At 39.5% G+C, this 25,197-nt stretch overlaps 2 protein-coding genes across 4 annotated transcripts in view; both read left to right on the plus strand.

Moving 5' to 3' along the window:
* The window catches only part of MICU2 (mitochondrial calcium uptake 2), a 146,620-nt gene that overhangs the window by 81,113 nt on the left and 40,310 nt on the right, over nt 1–25,197 (plus strand). The window contains exon 2 of the mRNA XM_027469067.3: nt 3,156–3,303. Within this exon, the coding sequence (XP_027324868.3) occupies nt 3,156–3,303 (148 nt within the window). The remainder of the gene's footprint in view (nt 1–3,155; nt 3,304–25,197) is intronic.
* The window catches only part of ZDHHC20 (zDHHC palmitoyltransferase 20), a 201,005-nt gene that overhangs the window by 81,037 nt on the left and 94,771 nt on the right, over nt 1–25,197 (plus strand). The gene's annotated exons all lie outside the window — the stretch shown is intronic.

The raw sequence follows: 25,197 nt of genomic DNA on the forward strand, positions 1-25,197 counted from the left end.
ATATGTGAGTAGTTGAGCTTTAGTCTAGCTCTGGCTCAGCTCTTGCTTGTATCTGAAGGGTTTAGAATGCCTTTAACAGATGCTGAGATCCTTGTACAGTGACAGAACTTTGAAAATTTTGCAAAACTTTGAATAAATAATAGGAGTTGTTACAGCTGATGCATTTCATCCTGTAAGGTTTGCTTATCTCACTTGTGATAGTATTTGAAGATGAGTTCCATAAGAAATAACCCTTGTTCCCAAGGCTGTTTTGCAAATTGGAGTTGTTAACTTGGTGAAAGGAAAGGGGCTTGATGAAGCCAAGCACCCACACATTATTATCATTCTGGTGGGAATGTATTTTCTTCCAGATACAAGGCACTGTTCAGAGTTAATATGTGAACTTGTACCTGTCTATTTCAGATAAAAATGTAAAATGTGAATTGGTGAATTCAGTGTCTTGGTGTCAGTGACAAGGTTTAGCTTTAGACAGAATTTGGACAAATACTGCAAGGCTTCAGAAGCTTGAAAATCTGGTTGTTTTTAAGGTATGGTAGGATTAACCATTTACTTTTTGTCTAAACTTTTTTATTTTGTTTTTGAGCAGATTGGTCTTCATTCCATAATTTTAGCTAAAGGACAACTGTGAAGCAATTTTCCAGTCTTAAATTTCCCGTAGGGCAAAAACTGCTCATGTTATTATAAGATGATGATTTTTATAAGAATGCTGCATGTGAATACCCTACAACTATGAACTATTCATTTGATATATGCAATATTTGTTGAATCTTGTTAACGAAGCAATTACAGAATCACTCGTTCCCCCAAAGATGTAAAAAGAAGAAAGCAAAAGCACAGAGTACATCAGTTGTTTTTTTTTAAATGTATTTTCCAAAATTTACAGACCTGAAGCATAGAACAACAACCATACATCTTGTGTTGTAGACCATGTTTAGGCTCCGTATTATGTAAGAAAAAGTGTAAAGCAGTGATATCAATACAAAATACTCATATGTAAAACAAAACCTTTGCTTTAGATACTTAAAAGTACCCCTCATTCATCTTCCATATTGAATTTTGTCTGTTTTAATTCTAAATTATGAGGATTTTTTGAACACTATCTTTCTTCTTGGTACTCCCTCCCCACAGCTTTACTGAAAATCCAGTTTTAAGGGAAGCAAAGACACTATATTGGGAAACTAAAATTGTCTATAATAGCTGCTCATGTTGTTCTGTGAAATATTTTAAATAACTGCTTAGTGCTAACGCAAGGTGAAAGAGGTGGGATTAAATGACAGGTTGCAGCGTTATATTTAGAACTATAATTAAGTATGAATGTGATAATAATTGTTTCCAGGATCTGGCTATAGATTTGCCACTAATACCCATTGTCTTGAGATCCCCAACTCTCATGATCCAGTTAGGGAGCATGGTGTGGAGAGAAAAAGGAAAGCTGATGACATGGGGTTGAAATTCTCCCTTCTCATTGTCCACTGAACCATTTTGTCACACTTTCTTCAATGGACTCGTTACTGGCTACAGCTTGAAGTCTACCCCCCTGCTCCTGGAGTGCTTCAAGTCCAAGGATTTGGCCGTTCCTCTCTGACCACCCTTGGTCCTATTATTTGCAGTGGCATGTGTATCAGCAGCAGTCCTCCACATCCTTCATCTACCCCATCATCACTAACCCTAATGGTTTTCATTTTACCTTCAGAGCCCAGTCCAAGGGCTAGAAGCTACCCATCCCAAAACAGCTTGCATGTTCGTCGTATCAGCTAGATCCCCTGCTGTCTTTGCCACTTCATCCCAAATCCCTGGCACGTTATCAGCTGGCTGGAGGAAGTATAGCTGCTACTGCTTGATTCTGCAACTGTTTAGACTCAGCAGAGGAGAGCGAGTTGGCAGTCCCCATCCTGGAGGAATTACACGTTAAAACTGACAGTGTCAGAAACCTGATCACAGCTTTTAAACGAGAGTCCCATTCCCTTCTGGCTGGCCCTGGATGTGTGTAAAACACACAGGCACCCCATCACCAGCTGCAGTATTCGTTTCCTGGAAGGCTCAATGCTGCCTTTCAGTAGGCCATGGCCTACCTTGTCTGCATCCACTGGTCTGCATCAAGTGCTGAGTAGTGCCACAGGCACTGACCTAGCTGCAGGTCAATGCTGCTGTTTCATGATCATTTCAACTATGTACGAGTTGAGATCTTGGTACTCAGCCTTGTTTGAAAGCTTCAGGCTGCTCCATCACTTTCTCACAGCTTTTAGCAGTGAGTGCTGCTACTGGTGGTAAAATCATTCCACGATTAATGTTCAAATATGCATAGCATGTTCTGAATTTTACAGTGTCTTTTTTTCCTATTCTCACTATTTCTGAAATCCTAAAGCGTAGATGTCTCTGTTTCACTATGAGAAACATAGTGAAGTTGTGTCCTCCCCTTCTGCCCATAAGTGCTGTTACTACTCTTCGGAAGTACTGCCAGCTCATATGATTTCCCTCATGGGTCTCTCAGTAGTTAAATTTTTTTTGGAAGACGGTTGAAAGTTTTTAGTTTTCTTGACTAATTGAATCTTTGGGTTTGGTGATAGCATCTCTGACTTTACTGTTTATGGTTTAATCAGTTTTCCCATTTTTCTAACTTCTCTAGAAGATACACACATGCTTAAACCAGAACATTATTGTTCCCCCATCTTTGGGCCTGTTCCGTAAATTGATGATTAACTTCAGGAGTGAGTCCTTTGGTGAGCCAGACATTAACCTGGCAAAATACCATTCACCATTTGGTTGGTTTCATTTTTTGTTGAGTTAGCAAGCTGAATTTGGCTCAGCAATAGTCCAACAAGTAGCAAAGCTGGCAAACAGGGAGGTGCAGGACCATATGGCCAGGAGCAAGGGGAGTGGGAAGCAAGGGCAGCCTTTGGTAACAGCAAGCCATTAATTTGGCTCATCTGTGTTGTTAAAGCATGCTCTCAGTGAGGCCAAAAAATACTGTGAATGTCACATAAGCATGTTGTTCATTAGGACTGTGCTATAAAAGCTTTAATTTCTGGTAGTCTCTTGTTGTGGCTACCTACTAAATAGTGAAGTTAATCAAGATGAGGTATAGGATTCTTTCAAATTACAGAGTTGGTCTACAAATACAGCCGTCTTTCTGCATGGATTTTTTTCTGTTTCAGAAGGAAGACGTTACAAATGAGGAAATGGCTGAAAGACTGTCTCTTCGGAAGCACCGCTTTATGCATTTTGCATCACTGGAGTATGAAGGAGAATATTACATGACACCAAGAGATTTCTTGTTCTCAGTAATGTTTGATCAAGTTGAACGTAAGTTGTTTTCTCATCATTGTATTTGTGAGAGAAAAGGAACTTGCAAGTACCCTTAAAGATGTAATGCACAAATCACTGGGACAGGATTCTTTAAGTGGCATCAGCTGTCAGAAGCGAATTTATAAATGTGCATATGGATTCTCAAAGGCACCACCTTGTACGCTAGAGAAGTGAGGCTGATGATTTAGAAATCTGGTGACTTGATGATGGCATTACGTCTCTGCATAATTTGCATGTCTGATCAGCATGTAGTTCCTCAATTACTTACGTGCCACAGAAAATGGTAGGACTGTAATATAATGCTTGTGTCATTCCTGTCCCCGTTATCTGTCTGTCCAGTTTACCAGAAAGTACTCAAGTACTCTGTGACCTTTTTTTTAGATGAGGCAGTGATGGGAGTGACGTGAATGAGTGCAATGAAGTATAGAGCTCAGCTGTAGGTTTTTGATTTAAAATCTTTTCTGGTTTATAAACCTAGCTAAGCAAAAAAGAAAATTGTTTGCATGTTGTTGGTGGTGTTTTTTTTAAATGTACTTTTAAAAGTGTATGCTCTGAGGAGCTAGGACATTGCATTGTTTTCCTTATGGCTTTCTGACCTCATTAATCTGCCCCATTAATTAAGCTTCTTTAATCCATAATTTCCATGTTATTTTTTTAAGCAATATGTCTGTCTTCTCAAAAAAAAAAAAAAAAAGACTTTTATAGCTTTCCCAAGAATCTTTTGCTTCCGAGTTGTTCAGGAAGGTTAAGTTCCCCAAGTTTCAGTATCACTCAGAAAACAAATTCCCTGTTAGTACATCTGCTGAGGGAAAGGGAAAATCCTAGCTTTAATAATTGTTTGCTGGATGGTCTGCACATCCTAACTGACCTGTGAAGCATGTTGTATAGTAAACACTGTTCACAGCCTGTGATGCTCTGTTGCTCACTGCCTAGCAAGCAGGGAGTGTCAGAGTCACTCGAGGGTATCAAGAAGGAAATAAAGAAGGGAATTCAGAGCACTGTGGAAGAAGGAGACTTGAACATACAGTGATTCAAGCCTGTGATTTTAAGGGAAACCTGGGACAGAGCAGAGTTTACAGAGCTGCTGGTGGTCCAAAAATAGGACACAACAACCTGTAATAAAAATAAAAAATAAAAAAGAGTTACCTTGTGTCTGCCAAAAATCTATAGCTGATAAGGGTGCATGGCTGCCCTGCTGACACACAATTTCTAATATTATACTCAGCTGAATATAAATCCTTAGAAGGGCTATATGAGCTTGAAGGTCATGGAGATTCTCAAAATAACTTTTGTTTTTTTTAAATATATGGCAAATGGAAAGCGTTTTTTTTTCCCTTCAAAATTTATGTCAGTAAGTTAAAAGCCTACAAGGGATTTTCTTTTGAGTTTTCCAGCCTGAAACAGTGGAAGACAGTGAGTACTGAAATTTTCAGTGTTGAAGGTGTGGCTTTCAGACAGTTGTCTGTGAAAGCAAGGTTAGAGAAAGAAGTGTTTTTCAATCTTAGCAGTTCATACATATTAATTGGTTACTCCAACTATAATAGTATACGTGCAGATTTTTAATGAAGTGGTATGCGGATAGGGTTTATTTGTAATGCAGCCAAGTTAATTTCAGATAATTTGCTAATATAAGTAGGAAACAGCTTCAAACAGAAAAGAAAAAATAATGACAAGAAAAATATGTGAACAAAAAAAAATCTTTGCACTAACACATATTTAGCATTTCAAGTTGATATCTGGCTTACAACAATAGTATTGTAGACAATTCATAGAAAAATGTTAATACATGAACCTAATGCTCCTAAACATTTTTTTTAACCATCATCGGTGTGAGTTCTTTGGCCAGTAGCGTAAACACAATGGTAAGCATTTCTCTTCAAGTCATATTGCTTGGGATTTTAGGTTTTCTTGTAGCTACAAACGGACATAGTATTTGTTGGCTGAGAAATACGGTGTTTTGAGTATTTTAAAGGCAGTGGCTTGTTCATTTTGTTTCAAAGATTTTCCTATGAGTAAAGCATGCAGACTTACCTCAAGACTCTGTCCAGCTATATTAAGAGTAGATCAAGATGGTGAGCTTCAGTCCAAAGCAGTAATCATATTTAGAAACTTTTGGTTTGTATCAGAAAATGAATTCCCTTTTAACCCAGAACAATGGTTTTAGAAAGGGAAATAGGCAAGGCGACACTACTCCTAGAAAGTTCTTCACTTACTGGCATAGTGAGATGCAACTTTAAAATGTGATACTGCACTCAAACGGTAAGCCTTACAATGCTGAATTTAAAGTTGTAATGATTTGGCTATTCTCCACTTATTTTTAATTAATCGCTAATAAAATAAAAAAATAATAATAAAAGGTTGAAGTACTCAATCATTCATCCTCATAAATATTTGCTTACAATAGTGGGAGTTTGCAAATTGGTTGTTGTGTGTACTAATACAGAAGGTCTAGTTCCGTCTATAGGCTGTTGTCAAGTTTTGTTTTTGCTGTCTTTCTCAAAGCCGATAGCCCAGAACATAACGTCAGCCTTCATTCCCCAGGCCCCCAGAAATGTTCTCTCAAATGCGGTCTTTGCAGCAGATTTGGAAAGTTGTTTAGCTATGTTGGACCAATACAGCAAGCAAGTTTCAAAATTCCAGGTTCTTTACTCAAAACAATCTGCTGGCTTTTCTGTTACTTACCAAGGTCCAACTGAGACTGCTGACTGCAGGAGGGAAGATAACATCTCAGCAGGGCTTCTGTACGTCCTGAACAGTATCTTAGATGTTATCCAGAAGCACCCAGTGCTTACTCGGAAGCACTGATGTCAATGCTGTTGCTGAAATGTAGCAAGTAATGAGCATCAATTTATTTTGGGGAATATAAGAATCATAATGTACAGTGAATTAGTATTTACTAATTTACTAAAAGTATTAGTATGTGGTTAGTATTGATAAAACTTCCCTTAAAGACTGCAGACCATAAAAGTAAATCACTGATGCTTGAGAGCTATTTTTACTTTTTCTGTGATGATTATGAAGATTGTATAGAAGGTGCTGCAGTACTGCATATGAAAAAAATTACTGCATTTTCATAAGTCTCTTATGTGCTTGCTCCCTCTTCCTTCTACTTTTTTAGAGAAAAAATGAGCTTCAGAGTTATCTTCCTCTTTTCTTTGTGTACTCTAGCTTGTTTTCCCTCTTTACACAGCACTTTCTGGATAATTCTCAGTTTTCTACAGAGCTATGGTCTTGTTTCTTCTCCTGGAAATGTTTATTTTGCTTGCTTTTTTTCCTGTATGCTTTTTCCCCTAATGTTTTTATTCAATTGCATTCATTTATCTATCCTTTTGCAAACTAATGGTGTCTGTTCTCACTTTTATTTCTCCCTAGTCTGTTTTGCTGTTTGTTTTCTTTTTTATCCAGATGCCTAAATAGATGTAGATGCAGAGCTTAGGGATATGGTTTAGTGGGGACTGTTTGTGTTAGGTTAGAGGTTGGACTCGATGATCTTGAGGTCTCTTCCAACCTAGAAATTCTGTGATTCTGTGATTCTAAAGAAGTGGTCAGGGAATGTGTCTGGCTCATGTAAGCACACGCACAAAACTGAACTGTGGACAATGCTAGAAGGGCAGGGATCACTATCCTCTGCTGTACTTTCAGACCTATGACTAGTGTGCTCCTTTCATTGGGTCCTAAAGAGAACATCAGCTTGAGGCCAGGGCTTTTGAAATTAAACTTGAAATTGGATGTGGACAAAAAAGACTCAAAAGTGGAAGATTGATGTTTACATAGGGGATTTTTTTTACAACATCAGTAGTTAGAATTTAGTTCAGTCCTTGCCTTTCTCAACAGAACGAAGTTCCAGCAATATCTAGCCAGGATATGACAGTAGGCAGTAGTTAGGCAGAGTAACCATTGCCAGTCCATCTTAGCTAGCTGGCTGACGCTTGGGTTGGTGTTGCGGCCTCCTCCCATACATCACAAGTGAGTACAAACCAGCAATGTTGCCCAAAAATCACAGAGTGAATCACAGAATGGCTTGGGTTGGAAGGGACCTCAAAGGTCATCTATTTCCAAAAAGCATGGGAGGAGTCCCTCAGCTCTGCCTGGTCGTTTTCACCTTGTGCTGCCTCCCCTCTGCCTGCACAAAACATCATACAGCCAGGTGCTGAGCTCAGCTAAGGGACTAACGTGGGGTGGAGGGAGTCATTTCTTCCTGCTGGCTTTCTGAAGTAAGTCACTTGTCTGCAGTTTGCTCTAGAGCTGTGTGCTCCTTGGGAAGCTCGAGATGGGAAGGTGCAGAGGTGGGAGCAGTCCATTGTTTTGCCCAAAATGAAGCACCTGAGACAAGCTTTCCATGCAATCCTGGGCGAGCAGCAGCTTCTCATTTCTGCCCATGAGCCTCAAGGTGATTCAGCATGAGGCACCAAATCTGATTTATTGCAGTGAGTTTAATTTCAAAACACCTTTAAAAGGTGAGAACACTGAGCAATTGAGCTGTGTGCACCCAGGTGCTGAGGCTGATCACAGCATTCTGTTGTTTTATTCCAATTCAGGCATAAACACTCCCAAAGGTAAAAAGAAAACCAAAACAAAACAAAACAACAACAACAAAAAAAAAAAGAGCCAGCAAAAGGACAGAATGAGAAGCAGTCATGAGTAGGGAATAGTGGTCCTTATCCAACAGACTTGTTTTTTTTTTTTTTTACTCCCTGGTGATTTTCATTGGAGATTGCTTTGTAATCTCCTGTTGGTTTTTGAGTATAATTCATAATAGACCAAAGTAAACATGGTGGTATGTAAACCAGATGGGTAGTTGCATTGTTGGTGCTGGATCAAAAGTGCTGAAGCTGGAAAATACCAAAATATTTTAGCTATGTCCAGATTGTCGAGTGAATTCCTGTACACAGTTGGGTGGAATTTCTTACTGAAACAAAATCTTAGGTGTGCCCTTTGACAAAGTTGCAAAACATGCAATAAATTATGACTTATTATAGAACAATTTTGCAGATAAGGAAACAGATGAACTGTAGTGCAAATACATCAACCATCGTAAAATCCAACCCAGCTGATCTTGAACCCTGCTTGATAGACCTTAGTTCCCTAGCTCTGTTCATTTGCTTCCTGGTGCATAGGTTTCTCTGTTAATCATTTTCTGTAATACGGGCCAAACAATTGTGAAATCTTGGCATTCCTATTGATTAAATCACACCTGCAAATTTATTTACTATCAGGGTGATAATGAAGAAAAATATTTACAGTCCTGCCATTTAAGGAGAATAAGCTGATAACAAATGCAGGGTTTTGTGACAGACTTATTTTGTTTTGCATATTGACAAAGCAAAGAGCTTTATAGAGGAAGAATGGCACGATCAAAAAGAAATTTGCTTGCTTTTCCAGACAGCGTTTCGCGCCAGATTACCTTTGTAAATATTTGCTTAATTCTATTATTGTTAGTTGTTTTGAGGAAGGTAAAGCATCCGCCTTTCTGTAAACAGTGACAAACAGTCAATGAAACCTGGTATTCTGACACAGTGTTTGTACTAGTATAAAACACCTACAGCAGTGTTTTGTACCAGTTAATTCAGTGTGTACTAAATGCACCTTCGGGATGTTTGTATTCCTGCCTCTATACCATGTAGTATCATGTTAAACCATGTTACCACAGGGATACTCAGCAAACATTGCAAATCCAGCAAGTCGATGTGGGTAATCTGTAGGATGCTAATGGAAACTGCAATATCTGATGCAATGATAAATTAATGAGAAAGGGGGGTTTTGTCACTCTCCTTACCATGATGTAAAAACTTTTCAATATCTAGTAATATCTAATAATAACATGAACCTGCATCCAAAATGCTTGCATTTTTAAAATGACAGATATAAGAAGGATAAGGCTCATCTGACTTACACTGGATTTTCATTAAAATGCAGCAGTATTTTTAAAAGACCCTTCCAGTTTCATGTAACCTTGTGTTTTATACGCTAATGTGTACTTAGGCTTGTATTCCAAATTATACAGCCAATGCTGTGTTAGAACTTCTCCTGAGAAATACCACCTCTGATGTACTTTTGGTTTAGAACATGTAAGAAAATCTGTATGAAATTTTGAGAAGGGCTAAAGATACAAGAATGTTTTAGAAGATGAAGGTTTTTCCATGCATTAAATCCATACCATGTTTATGTTCACTTTTCTGGAGAAGATTATACTATTCCAGAAATCCCTTCCTCTTCCAGGTAGGAGACAAACATTCAGGTTAGCTTGTCTGATAGCAATTGACACCTAATACATAAAGGTTTTGATCCTGGAAACCCATCTGCACATATTCAGTCCGTATTTAGTGTATCGTAGCATCTTCTCTTACTGAACCACTCCTTTATCTGCAGCCCGTTTCCGGAGGTTAAAACAGATTTTCCTGTGCTTGGTAACATGAAAATGCCAGAGGCAGTATCGTTGTGGTTGAGTCCTAACACAACACATGGCAAAGAATATGAATGGGGTTTAAGTTTGCTTGGAGAAGCTGTTTGACTTAAGTTTTCTTTGAAAACGTGGTTGGCACAAGGTTGTAATGTGTTGGCAGGCTGGATATGATGCGTGGCTTTGCATTGCTACAGCATCAACACGGTCAGGAATGTGAATGAATCTGAGGAAAGGATGCAGTGCAAGATTGCAACAGCTAGAAAACCAAGTTCTCCGTTGTGCTTTGTGGAGGTCAGTGCTCATGCAGTTGGTGGGGTTTGGAGAGCCAAGAGTGACCAGGCACTTTAGGATGGGCTGAATCAGTTTTTCTGCCCGTATCTTGAATTTCTGCCTACAGGGGGAGTTCAGGTGCCTGTACTCCAGTGTCTTAATGTTGACCTGAATGTTATATATGATAATGAATCAAAATAATGTGTGTTATGCATGAGTTTCAGATCTAAAGCATAAGATTCAGAGTTGAAGGCTGAAATTGAAGCTTGTGTAAGCTGTGAAGCTCCATATGGGAAGCATAGATAGAAGTGTTTTACAGGGAGCCATTGGCACAGTTGGGAACTGAATTCAATCCTCCTGAATTTCTAACTTTATAACAAAGGAATTTTTTCTCTCTCTCACTTTGCATTTAGCAGTTTTTAGTACTGGTATTTTGTTGTTGCTCAGGTTCTCCAAGCGTGACATGCAAACTGGGATGTACAGGACAGACACGGTCCCTTGCTCACTGCTAGATGGAAGGTAAAGGGAAGCAGTGGGCAAGAAGTGACATAATGGTTTGAAGTCATGATATAAATCTCTTGTGAGTTTTAGAGAATCAGCCACTTCTGGCCAAAGCCTCTTAGTTGTCATTTACTTATTTCTTACAGTGGGGTTATGAGTGAAGGAAAATGATGTTACTGTTGAGGATGCTGCATGCATAAGCAGATAACCAGACTGCTGAAAAATTCTGCATTTATAACCAGGCTATATGTGAAGTTGTCATGTACCTGGTTCAGCTGTCCTTCACCATCCAAACATCATTAGGAAATCCTACCACGACCCTAAGAAACTGTTTCAAGAAACATATTACATACATCTGGCATTTCAGTTTCTCTTAACTGTCCAAATACAGCATTGAAATTGAAATTTATAAAATACCAGATTGATTTGGATAGGATGTTGCTCCTCAGTCCATTGTTGTTAAATAGATAAGTTAGTCAGTATCTTTTTTTCTTTTCTCCTCAGCAGCTGTTTTTTAACACTGATAATTGAGTTACATAGACTGTCTGTTGCAACACTGATTGTGTCTACTGGACTGGTTTACCTAAAAATTAATTTTAAATTGTTCTTTATGTAGAAACAGTAGAAATACTGCAGAAAATCATAAAAATTTGGTAATGTGTATTCATGTTTGGACATAAGCTTTGTTGTAAAATCAGAATAAAGGCTTGTGCACTTTCATGGTGTTTGCATCACTGGGTACAAAGTAGCAGAATCTGAATTAGAATTCTTATGGGGAAATGGGATCTTCCCCCAGCAGCGGTCAAATCTGGCCTGTTGGCCAAGCTGCTTTTTGGTATATTGATTACTAGCAATGGCACTGACTTATTTTTTCCTCTTGTTCTTCAGAAATGTTTCTTAGGCTGAGAGTCCCAGAAAGAGACAGGAGATGCTGGGATTAGAGCGGAGGAGCCAGGCAGCAGCCAGGGAGCGTGCGCAGTCCGAGGGGGGAGCAGGAGGAAGAACTAAACTGGGGTGGTCAAAGGAAAGGGAAATGCAGCAAAATCACTTACAAAGGAGTAGGTTTTGCCATCTCATTGCACAGTGGGGGGGTGCCTTTGGGGAACCCCGGTTCCATTTCCATGCCTTCATCCAAGACAACACAGGAGGCACCTGGGCTGCATTTCTTGGAAGGTCAGGCAGGGAAATACATTTTTGATCCTTAAAACTATACTAAGATTATATTAATTAATTTGTATTTTTGTGTCTATGTCTGCTTGAGACAACAGCAAGGTTATAATAAGCTCCTGGCTTTGTTTTCATCCTTATTTTTCATTTTGTGGCGATGCTGACTAGCTAGAGAATGACACAGAATCAGAATTCTTATCTCTATCGACTGCAATGCTTGCTGATTAGTTAAAAAATACAAGACACCATGATTTGAAGATAATTTGCTAGCTATTCTGCTTTCTGAGGAGCAGTATTTAATGAGGAGGTATATTGCAAGTTCTCAATGAATGAAAGCAGTTTTTTAAAACACGGCACAAGAACAGTATCAATACTGAAACTGGTCAGACTTCAGCCGAGCTGTAAGCGAGAGGCAAGTGGTCTCAACGCACATCTTGAAGGATTTAGTTATTTAAAGTGTGAAAGTTATTGGTTATTTAATGGCACCTGAATGGAAAACAGATTCCTTGAAAAGAATGAAAATATATTGTGCGCATACAGAATACTTGTAGTACAAGTAATGGAAAGATCTGGTTATTAATAACAGGAGCCTGCTTGTTGTATAAACATCGTCTGCCTTAGAATTTCAGAAGTCTTGCAGCAGTTTCTGCTTTAGTTAACTATTCCAGTTTCGTGACATGCTACCGTGATATTTAAAATACTTAACAGAGAAGTCACACTTCTCTTTTGTAATACATGTGGGCAAAATTCAAGAACTCCTACAATTGTTCATGGGCTCTGAATATTTTTCCTATTTGTAAGGACTTTTTATTTTTGTGGAACACCACATATTATTTGGACTGCATTTGTAACATAATTGTTGACATACCACCGAAAATATCTCTGGGATTTTTTCTGCCGTGGGTTCTGAATGCTTTTTTGACAGATTACTTCAGTATTATTTCTTTAATAAATTCAGTGGAACTTAATCAGTTCTGAAACATCCTGCGTAACTGACAATTAAGTCTTAACAGATGTAGCGTGAAAATCAGACTCAATGAATTTTTATCACTCTTAAATGTATTTTAATTTCTTGCAGCATATGTCCTTAACACAGACAGGTATTGTTTTGTATCTAAAAAGTGCAATCTGCTTATAAAATACCTTGGGTTTCATTACAATGCTTAGAAATGATGGCGCTCTGGCAGACCCCTAGGTGGATGATAACAGGTGCCTGAAGTGCACATCAGGTTCCTGCCAAAATCCATCTTGCATTCTGGCCTCGTGTTCTCAGTTGTGTGTGACTTTGTGCTCATGGTTCTGTGCTTTCCCTTAGGCCAGAGCAGGATTTTTATATTAGTCATGTGATTGATTCTTTTTGGAGTAATCTTGATACTTGATAATCCTTTTTTTTTTTCTCATAAGAAATATTACATTGTGATTTTTTTTTCAAATATTTAAGGTGGACCCATCAAGTATCACTACCATTATAGGAAGTGAGAGCAGGCAAGGTGTGCAGCCTGCTGTGGCAGATGAAGGGAGCAATCCCTGCTTGCCAAGTGAATGACCGGGGCCCAAAGAGGGATCTTTGAGAAGCTGTATTGCCCCCTGTTTTGAGAGCATTGGCGTGCATTTCCCAAAGGGGAACCTACCCACATTATGCACTCGTTTTTTGCTGCTCAGCCTGGAGGCACCTGCATTGGCTACAGCACAGGTTGCAGTCAGTAGCCTGTCTCGCCTACTGTGAAACAAAAGCAAATACCAAGCTCAGAGCTTGTTTCCATGCATAAAACACACAGGTTTCTCTTGTCAGAGCCACCTGCTTACATGCCAGTGCCCAGCTCGTTAACTGCAGAGGAGGACACATCCCAGAGCCACATCTCAGCAAGGGAACCGACCTCCCAACACTAGCCAGGCTGTCAGAGAGCCCTGGTCTTCACCCTGCCATCCCTCATGCTGCTGAGCACCTGGTCACTCTGCTGGCTACAGCTTTCCTTAAATCTTTCCTCTCAGACCTGGAAAAGGTTTGCATACCTGAAAGTCTGAGGATTTTTCAGCCATACCATATGAAAGCTGCCACTTTTCCCAACAAATCCCACTTTGGTTCTTTCCAGATGGAATTTGAATATAAAACATAGCCAAGCCAGCTGCCATTTGACTTTGTTCAGACTATTTCAGTGGTCTTTTGGGAAGGCTGACGTTTGAAGTCTTCAGTATGATACAGCTCATTTTCCCAGGTACTCGCTGCCTCTTTGTGCCTTTGCTTCACGTCCTCTGCGCTGATACCTTGGATGCTGCTGGAACTGCTGGGACAGGGGAGTCTTGCTGCTGCGGTGGTGTTGGCAAGCACTTAGTAAGTCACCTGTCCCACTGGAGAAATCCTGACTTCTAGAAATCAGAAGACTTCTGTCTTTTTGTGTTCCTCCCCAAATGTTTTTTGGTTTGGTTTGTTTTCCTGCAGAAGAGCAAGATGTGTTTGTTCTTAACTGTGGACCAAATCCAAACAGTTGTGAGCTTGACATTGCAGGTTCTTATAATAGAGAATACTAAAATTAGTCATTTTGTCTCATGTGAATGGGCATCTGCTTTTCCATTGGGCCTGTATTTATTTGCTCTGCTCTCTCTGACAACTTCTGAGAAGCCACCCATGCCCTGACACAGTGATTAATTTTTCTCTGTGGGTTTTCTGGTGGTGGGAAATGTGACAGCTCACTTCTGTCTCATTGTCACTTTCCTGGGAGAAAATATAAAACTTAATGTTCAAAAATTTCATCTGCTTCTCAGGCTTTGGTCTAATCAGCAAAAGAGATCAACTATTAGCAAAAGGGAGCAACATTTTCTGTAATGTGTCTGATAGTAAAGGCAGACTGGGGAAAAAATAAGAGTGGCTTTGCTATGGAGACCAGGAACGGTACTTGAGACAGTAACCCATTACCTAAATGGCTCAATTTGCAGTGGGCAACATAAAATTATTTTACCCGTTCATTACAAGAAAGCTGCCTATTGTTTGCTTTTCATTTGCATTCACTGTGAGAATTGTAAAAAGCCTGCTTAGAATTTGATTCCCATCCCAATTCAATCTCTTTCCACTACAGCTAAAGCAGATGCTCATTGCAGAAGGACAGTCACTGTTCTTTGTGTCCAGTACTGTTGTATGGAGGAGAAAGGATATCTACTTAATCATGCCATTATAAGAACATTGATACCTATTACCACAGCTCACCTAAGTTAACGTGTAATATCTTGTAGTGTTGGTTTTTTTTAAACATTTGTGTGCTCTGTTACGGTGATACTTCATGCCTTAGCACTTCTTTTTAGTATTCCATGGCTAAGTGTATCAACATTTATCATATGCCTTCTAAAAGTCATCTCCCATTTCAGCAGTTTAAAAACTTAAAATATAGACCGTGTATAAATGTTTCATGGTGAATTTAAAATCAGTTGTCACTACTGCTTATATTGGAAAGCAGTGAAACAGCATCTTTTCTGTTGCTTGAACACTCTTCTGATACCCAACCTAAAATTAATCATTCTCCGTTTAAACCCACTTGCTCTTATGCCAACATTTTCTATTACCTAAAATAAGCTTTTTTTTCTTTTGAATCTTAACCCAATGATGCATTATAGATAATTATATCATGACTCAGCACTGGTCTTGTTAGGTTAAGCAAACCCGGGTTTATTTTGATCTCATCTGGCTTGGGGGAGGCCATCTATTCCATGGCTTCGTGTAGGTAGCTTTATTCTGTGGTGGTGTTTTTTTTTTTTTAAATTTGATTTCTTTTTATAAAGCCAACTGCATTCCTTGGCTCAGAGCACAGCCCACCTGCAATCACTGTGTCCTAAGAGGTGGAAAAAGAATTGAAGTCAGGAACTTCTTAAGTTAATGCTGTTTCTGAAACATCTGATTTGTCAAACTGCAGCATCAGTTGTGGAGCTAAGTGATATAAAACAATGATTAATAGAAAAATATACTTGTACTTGGTTGGCATGCACTTTACTCTCAGTCTCCACATGTAGAACAGCTTCCAGCACCACAGGTGCTTTGGTCCTTGTTTGTAGCTCTATGCATATGCCTGGCTGAGAGTATTACAGTAGAGCAAAATATGTCCTGTGTTCTTACTTGAACAAAGTTTTAACATAATCATGGAATTGTGGCTAAGACCAAAAAAAAAAAAAAAAAAAAAAAAAACCATAGAAATCTGACCAAGAACATTTTTTGACATGTACAGTGAAGGGGTTAATGCCTTTCAGATAATGTACATCTTTGCACACCTTGCTTGTTCACTTTTTCAATCCAAGATTGCTTTTGGAGAAGTAATTAGTTTGGTCAGAGAAGATGAGTATGACAGGATGGAGACAATACAAGGATCATTAGAGGCAGTGGACACAGAATCCCAGTTTACTGAAGAATTCTGCAGGTTAAATGAGATGCTGTTAGCAGGAATTTTGATATAAAATGTAGTTGCGTTTTTACATTTGTCTCCTCCATTGTCTTTACTGAATAAATTCTTCTGTATCTATTTTGACAGGCCTAATACGATGTTTACTATGGTGCTTAGTAGGATCAGAATTCTTTAGAAACCTGATTATATAATTGAAGGCAAGGTAAAGACAAATGTGTTTTTGAGGTTTGCTACATCAGATGAGTTGAATTGAGACAGGGACAAGTCTTGGGCAAACAAGACAACTATAGAAAAGATGTTGTAATTCCTTTTTTTTAAAGAGACTGCTGATCGTTACCTTGATTTTTATTTTTTTTGACAGACTTTTTTTTTCCCTCTAGATTCTGAGGAATTTGAGATCACAGGGTCAAGAGAAGGCTTATCTTCACTTCTCTTATTCAGTCTTGAAAGTTCATCCCTTAGAGCAGAAGAGGTGTTCTAGGTGGTGCACAAGACTTCATTTTCTACTGGTAGGGAATGCTGATGCATATCACATCAGTAATTTATTACTAAACTTTCTATTGACAGCATTAATTCTTTTTCTAAGTTGGAAATTAACCTTAACATTTTGGCCACTGTGGTAAGTCACAAGTAACATCTGTTTTTATGCTCTTCTGTGATTTCTCATCACTTTAGTTCCACTATAGTTCCCTCTTACCTTTCAGGGGAGTTCTCAGACTCTTCATGATCCTGCTCCTCCTTCCATTACCACCTTACCTTCTGAATAAAGGCAGTGTTTCAAATCAGTTTTAGGTAACTGTCTTCCTTCTATTACTCTGAAAAAAAATAGCCAAAACCAGGTCCCTTCAGTGGTCGTTTTGTGTGGCAAAAAAATAAGATAAACCTTTCTTAGCTTAAAATACAGAAGCCTTCTGTTATCACTTGCATGCTCTTGGAGCCCCTGCTGTATGAAAACTTCCCAAACATCTGTTAATTGCTATGTGGCAGATGTTAATGATGTATAAACAAGTCAGACTCAGCAGGGCCTGTTACTGGTTTGCTCTGAGCTTCTAGATTTGCTAAAAACAGAATGAGCTAATCTTAGAAGTTAGAAAGAAACTCCTGTCTAATTTAAAGGGAAAAGCAATAATAATGTGGACCATCAACTGAAGCAAATCAACCACTGAAAGGAACTCCTATTACGTATGAGAAGGAAGAAAGATAGAACAGCTAGAGATTACAAATAATGCCAAAACCTGGGGAGTTCTGGAAATAATGAAGCAGGTCAGCACCAGTAAAAAACCCAAAGCAGTAGGCAGCACCTTCTCTAGGCAAGTTCCCAAACAAGGTAATTAGAATATCCTTATCTTCAGAGCCTTATAAAGGGAAAAGGTTCCTTCTGGAAATTCTGACAGGACAGGATCAGCTTAATTCAGCTCTGAATAGCAATTCCATTTACCACTAGTCATCCTTATAATCTCTAGGAATCTAAAATATCTGAAGTTAAGTGCTACTGTGCTGTACCTATGCCAAACGTCTCTTCCCCTCAAATAGCCCTTTTTTCTTCTTATGCCGATTCACTAATCACTAATGGGAGTTAGTAGCAATTGTTATGATTCTGCAGAAAAAGAAAGTGATGTGTTGTGTTATGCTAGAAAAGACATCCAGTAATTCAGTTTGTTCTTTTAATAAAACAAATTGCAAAATGGATGTTTCTTTTATGTGTGTTTACTCAGCCTTTTCTTTCAATGGATGGTGTCAGGAGACTTTGGGAAGATGAGGAACAGATGGATATCACCAAATGCAAAAGTCAGAATCACAGAATGGTTTGGGTTGGAAAGGACCTTAAAGGTCATCTAGTTCCAACCCCCTGCCATGGGCAGGGACACCTCCCACTAGACCCCATCCTACCTGGCTTTAAAAACTTCCAGGAAATGGGGCATCCACAACTTCTCTGGGCTACCTGGTCCAGGGCCTCACCACACTGACTAAAAAACTTCCTCCTAAGGTCTAAACTAAACCCACCCGTTTTTATTTTAAAGCCATTCAACCTTGTCCAGTCACTACACTCCCAGGGGTACTGAGGGCCCACAGTTTCCCTAGTCTTCCTTTTATCACTGATATACCTATGGAAGCCTTTCTTGTTGCCTGTCTGCTCAGACAATGTCTTTGTATCCCTCACAGGCTGTCTGTCCTTGCTTCCACTCTCTGTAGGCCTCCTTTTTCTCTTTGAGTTTGGCCAGGATCTCCTAGTTCATCCATGCAGGCCTCCTGGCATTTTTGCCCAACTTCCTCTTCACTGGGATGCATCGCTCCCGAGTTTGAAGGAGGTGATCCTTGAATATTAATAAGCTTTCTTGGGCCCTTTTTCCCTCCAGGGCTTTGTCACGTAGTACTCTACCAAGCAGATTCCTGAAGAGGGCAAAGCCTGCTCTCCCAAAGTCCACAGTAGAGAGCTTGCTCTCTCCTCGCAGCCCTCTGGATCCAAAATGCAAGTATTCTGAGTAAAACTATGTAATATTAGCAAGTGGATCTGAAACAACCTTGTGAACTTTATTTCGTTTTGATTTGTCACATTTTAGAAGTTCCACATACCCACATTCAAAAAAGGCAGTCATTAATTTACTAAATGCTTTCAAGATACCTAAAATCTAAATGTGTAAAGAAAGTGATTTCATCCCTTTTTGTCCTATTGTACAAATGCATTTATGGTTTCTTCAAGAGAAGTCTGCTGCAAGACAGAGGTGAAGAGAAGCTAGCCCCAGTCACCCCATACAGGAACTGCAAACCATCTAGTGCATGTTCAGCTGATCCTTTCATTCCTAAGCAGAATTTATATTGGTTATAATTTAGAAATTAACTGCAGTATAACTGTTCTGTAACTGTACTGAGCACACTCAGACATCTAGTCAATGTCAATGGCCTGTTCATGAATAAGGCTTATGTTCTGGAAGATAAATATAATAGTGTTCTGAATTTTTGTGGTGTTTACCGTGCTCTAGACAGTAAGACAAAATGTCCTAGACCTTGATCTTAAACACGGAGTTCTCATTAACAAAAATTACCAATGTAGAACTGTTTCCTTTCAATAAAATGTCCAAATTCGCAGTTAAATCCAGTATATTGTGGTCTCTGATCTTAAGAATTAAAGCAAAAATAGCTCTTTCTCTCTTCACAAGTTGTCAGTGAGATGTAAACCAGGATACAGCCTTAAACGCATAGTAAAGAATGTTGTTGCCTGTGGTATAAGCAAGGGGGTAGGAATCTTAAATCTCCACATGCAACCTACCAGCTATTGCTTTTACTTAGTGTTAGAGTAAGTTACACAGGCACCTAAACTGATGTTTTCCTGTTGCAAACTCAGTTAGGTGACTGTATTCAATTAGAGAGGTGTCTTGTATTCATAGTCCTCATGGAAACAAAAGTCTTCAAGCATTCATTCATAGAATCACAGAATAGCTGAGGCTGGAGGGGAGCCCTGGAGATTATCCCAGAAAGGTCAGTGAGGGGAGGTTGCCCAGGACCATGTCAAGTTGGGTTTTGAATATCTCCAGGGATGAAGACGCCATAACCTCTCTGGGCAACCTGTTCCAGTGCTTGACCACACCCTCACCATAAAAAACAGTTCATTCGTATGCTTAAATAAAATTTCTTATATTTCAATGTCTGTATGTTGCCTCTTGTCCATACAGCTGACATGACTTAGAAGTCTATCTCTGTTGTTTTTGCTGCTTCCCATCAGGTATTTATAGATACTGGTATGATCCCCATGTACCTTATCTTTTCAAGACTAAGCAATTGAAGCCCTTTCAGTCTCCATGTATGCCAGATGTTTTAGTCCCTTAATCATCCTCCTGGCACTTTACTTGTATGTTCAGGACATTTGTGTCTCCCTTGTACCAGAAAGCCCAGCACTGGACACAGCATTCCAATTGTGTCTCACCAGGACTGAGCAGAGGGGAGGGATCACCACCCGGGATGCTTTTTGACCTTCTGTGGTGCAGAGGCATGTTGCTGGTTCATTATCAACTTCTGGTCCACCAAGACCCCAGGTCCTTTTCTGCCAAGCAGTTTTCCAGCTACTCAGTTCCAGCCACTTGCTACCCAGAGTTTAGTCCTCCAAAGGTACAGGACTTGGCATTTCCCTTTGCTGAACTTCATGAAATCCCTGTTGATCCATTTCTTCACCCTATCAAGGTCCATCTGGGCAGCAGCAGAACTGTGTGGTCTGTAAACCACTCCTACCAAATTTTCATTTGCAATGCATTTTGCTGGAGAAATGGCTGTGCAATTTGCATTAACCACAGGGGAACCTTCCTTCACAGAGCCTCTCACAAACTTCTCTGAACCTCCTGAGGCCATCTTTTGCAGTCACCAAAAAGATGCTCTTTGTGCTATGTTCCCTAGAGATTTTTACCTCTGGAAAACAGATAAGAGCAACAAGATGCTGGGAAGGATGCATTTAGTCTTTGAAGGATGTAAGGCAGCCCTGAAGGAGTCAAATTATGTGTGTTTGATGGAAGGACAAGGCAACAGCAGAGTGGAACAGGATGAGAGATTACCAGCATCATTAGGATAGTGCAGCAATAGAAGTCAGGTATCCTGTTGATGAGATTTCCAGAGTTCCCAATAGCTGTGCAGGTGGACATCAGCCATCCCCCCACCTTTTTTTTTCTTTTCCGAAGGTCTCACTAAGGATTGCTGGGATATAATGAGCAGAAGTTTTCCAAACTGTGACTTCTAACAAAATTTCATTGTATTTTTCCAATCAGGTGTCATCCCTTGGAACGTTTTTAGCAATGATTCTAAGAACTTTTACTGCATATTGCTGTAAAAATAAATAAATTAATCTTTAAAAGAAAAATATTGTTTTAACAAAAAAGAAAGCATTAATGATGGTGTAAATAATTTGATATGTCATAGGGTGAAATGGAAAAAACAGTGAGCTACTATGTAAACTGGATCTACACAGCATTTTATATTTACAGCACTCTTGAGAACACACCCGATTTATGTGAAATGTCAGTGCTCCTAGTTACTTGCTCACTGCAGTAATTTAAATTGGCTTGATGCACTGATCTGTCAGCTATTTACTGCTTGGACACAAGCTCTATAAATGCCCTACATCTGAACAGAGTTATGGTAACAGCACTGCGTTTTTCATGCTGATACCACAAAAAAAAGCTTCAAATTTTTCACAAAATGTCTCCAATTTTATTTTTTTAGTTATATTATTACATTTCTTTCTTTTTATTTTTCCAGTAGGAATAAGCAATATCAACATCACCTTCATGTTTTTTGTACTTAAGTTTGTGTAAGTTTAAGAAAAAGCAAACTACTACATAAACATAGCAGTTGAATGTCGCTATCATCTTTTGAACCCCAAACTCCAGTTTAGTATTAATATTATCTTTCAAACATGACCGTGTATTTGTGTGTACATAAACCGGTGAAAAAGCATGAACAAAAGTCTTCTGGGAGCAACAGGACAAAGTAGGTGGCCCATGTGGTCTTTTCTGGCCTTGTTATCTGTCATTCTTGCATGTCAGGGTGTTTGTTACATATCAGAGCACAATAAATAAACCACAGTTACTTGATGTAATTTGGTACAGTTTGATCTGATTTGCAGTTCCTGTTTAGGGTATAAATTATGTCCAGGCAAGGAGATGAAAAAAAAAGTCCTCTCTAATAAAAGACGGGATTATTGTCCATAGTAAAGAAATGTAGTTTGGGTCCTTACTGCAACAAAACCACTTACTCTTTACTGACACAGGCCTCTTCTCCTTATTTAAGGATAAGTAAGGTACCTTTATGTTACTGATAAATCCCCATGCAAAGGACAAATTCTTCACCTGGTACCTCTCTTACGTATGCCAGCATGTGAATCCAACTTGTGATAACTAAGTTTTTTTATATTCTTGTATTCTTTAATATTGTTGCCTTTAATAGTACTTACGTTTTGTGACATTTTGCAAAACTCGTGAAAAGTGCACAGTAGGTAAGATCTTCAGATACATACGGAAGAGTACAAATTGTAGAAGTGTTTGAATAAGATACAACAAGGATAGTTGCTACAGTAATGATGGCAGCTTTACATTGAGCACATAAGCTAAAATCAAGTCATATACAGGAGATTAGAATAAATTTCTGTTGCTGTTAAGTTGTTGACCTTTTCCTTCATTTTGATAGTGGGATGATTGATAGGCACACATTCTCATTTTGAATCCAAATTCATCTCTGTTTACAATTAAGAGGCAATTTTCTCACGTTGTGCATGCAGTTAAACTTTTAATTGTCATTTCATTGTTGTTGTTCTCACTTGCCTCTTCATTTTTGTTATATATATCTTCTCCCCCCTTAAAGTAGATTGCAGAGCCCTTAGTTCACGGATCCTGACTTCCACCACTGTCTAGTAGAGGAGCAGAATTAAACCTCTAGTGACACGAGGCTATCTTAGTTTATCTTCATCTGTTGTTTGTACCTCAACCTAGCACGTGCTCCAGCACTGCTATACTTGAAAAATTAGTCTTTGTTAGCCATAGGAGACGACAACATGAAGCACGGCAATGCTACAGAAATCATCTCCTCTTCACTGCACAGCAGGAACAAAGTTCATGAATTCAAAGTCTTCTTGAAGGCTTAGTCTAGCTTATGCTGTTCTGGAGATTGGCAGGAGTCATTCTCCACCCTTCTGGTCTCTGAAACATACATTATGGGTACAGCTCCTTCCAGGTAATTGTCTTTTACAATAATTTATTGCTCCAGTTATGCAGCCCATTCCACCTCTTGTACCGTAATCCACTTTCCCCTTTGCACCTGATAAAATTCTTAATATACCACTTGCAAAAGTATTCATCTACTCTGTTCATATATAAGTGAATGTCAGGCCAGAGCAAGTGGTTGTAGGATCTCTTTAAAGTTATGGAAGGAAGCAGGTAAGTCCAAGGCCCATAGTAGACACCTCTCTCCATGTGGAATAAATTGCTCTTTCATTGTGTCTGTTCTCTCCCCTGACTATAAAGGGAGCCTGGAGTCATCAGTCAGGATGAGGTTTGTAGACAGAGATAATATCTTTTATTAGACCAGCTGCTGTAAGCTGGAAAAATTAGACAAGCTTTTGGGCACATGAGCTCTCCTTCAGACCTGAAATAGGAGCAGCAGGTTTTTGAGCTAATTATACACCCTTTTCTACGTATGTTTGTAGACCATCGTAGTTATAGCAAAGCACCATAGAAACCACTAACTCAGATTTAGGCATCTAATTTTTAGATATCTAAATGAAGCCAGAGCAACCAAGCATGGGGCACTGAATTGGGAGTTTGGAGCCCTGCATTTCACACAAGAAAAGTTTTCCTTCAGGATGCTGCCTCTAGTCCTGACCTCAGACCAGCACAGGAGGCTGGCAGCCTCTCCTCCAGGGAGCTGCTCATCTGCCAGAGATCTGCATGCTCTGCTTGGCTCCTTGCTCTTCATGTGTGAAATAAGACCTGTGAAGTCTTATCTCACATCTCTCGCTCCTGCCGTGGCTGAGAGCTGCCGTTGCTTGCAGACACGGAGAGCTGTCGAATTGCAGTTCCAGTTAGCCCTTCCCAGCCTGGATTGCTGCTACACTTTCTGGTTGTATTGGAAGAAATCCCCTTCTGTATGCTATATAACACTGCAAGGATTAGCAGTGCACGTGTGATGGTAAGCCTGGGAGTTTGAGCATATTCTCAAACTTTTCCTGTCTGCATCCTGGGTATGTTATTAGGATGGAGAGCAGACCAAGGAGCAAGTCACCTTCCCTGGATAATACCTATGGAAAAGTGGCTCCCTTGTTCTTGCTGCTGTTCCCAAAGGCTGCTGCTACAGCCCCAGAGAGGACAGAGGTGCTTGCGTGCTCGGTGGTGAGCATCACAAGCTGAGGTTTTAACCCGGCACCATGGGTTATTCTGGTTAACATTGGTAACTACATGCCACTGTCCCTTTAACGGGTTTTGGAAAGTGGCATATCTGAAATGTTCAGTCTCTTTTGGTTTCCTAAAAGGCTGTGTCATCCTTTGATGTTTCCTCCCTGCATCAGCTTCCCACCCCTCTTACCCCAGGCTGCCTGACTCACAGAGACGTCCTCCTGCACCGGCTAGGGCTGATGCAACTGCTCCTCTGAGATGGACACTTGCCAGTGCTGGCCCCCGCCCAGGACCGTGTATTTCTCATTTCCTTGGAGGGATGATTGCTCTAAATAAAGAAGGACAGATGCAAAGCTTGTTTGGTAAAGCATATCAGAAGCTGCTGTTATTGTAAATTGCCTTTTCCACTGGGCATACTTAGATTTTAATTCAGGTGGTTCAATTCACTAATTCGTGTGATTGAAATGACTTCTGTCAATTATGTTTCAATGGAGCAATGCCCTAATTCAGTAAAAGCTTTCTAGCTGAAGTGGTTTCTTAATTCATTTAAATAGTGCTCTCATTTATTATTCAGATACTGGTGTGCCGGTAGCTATAGGAATCTGACCGCTTGGTTTGTCACGCCTTCAAAAGACTTTTTTTTTTTTTTTGTCTATTCTTGGTTTATCTCTGTCACCAATATTTCAAAAGGAGACTTTAAAGAAGTAATTACTGGCTTGAGTTGTGCCCTTTACATTATTGGTTTCATTAACAGTAAGGTCTTTAAAAATGCATGGAAAAGATTGTGTTTGCTTTTAAGAGCTGAGCATGTAAAGAAGCAAGGTAAACAAAGAACTTGCTGAGATAAGTTACCTGTCCAGTATCATATAAAAATATTAATAATAAAAAGAGCCAGGAATTCAGTACAAGCTACTGAATTTCAATAATCTTATATTTTAGGCTAATTCAAAAATAAATAACCAGGTGTCCTGGAGAAAATCAGTATCCATGATTCTTATCTAACCTAGCTCACTGGGGTTCAGGGGTTGAACTTGCAGAGTTTGGTTTGTGTGGAAGTTGGTAGTGGGCTAAAAGGGAACAAAACAAAGCCTTGTTCCCAATGGCAGGCAAGGCCGCAGCATGGGCTCTTCTGCAAAGGCTGCAGCGTGCGTTGCACACAGCATTTCTGATTAAGGCCCTGATCCTCAGAGCCTGCAGATTAAAACTCTGCTGAATTCCCATCCGATCTAAAAGGTCCGTTTCATCCATCATTTTGCAGAACGAAAGTTTTATTAAATTGTGACACACAGAACACTGT

This window comes from Anas platyrhynchos, chromosome 1 (assembly GCF_047663525.1).
Source record: "Anas platyrhynchos isolate ZD024472 breed Pekin duck chromosome 1, IASCAAS_PekinDuck_T2T, whole genome shotgun sequence".
NCBI lineage: Eukaryota > Metazoa > Chordata > Aves > Anseriformes > Anatidae > Anas > Anas platyrhynchos.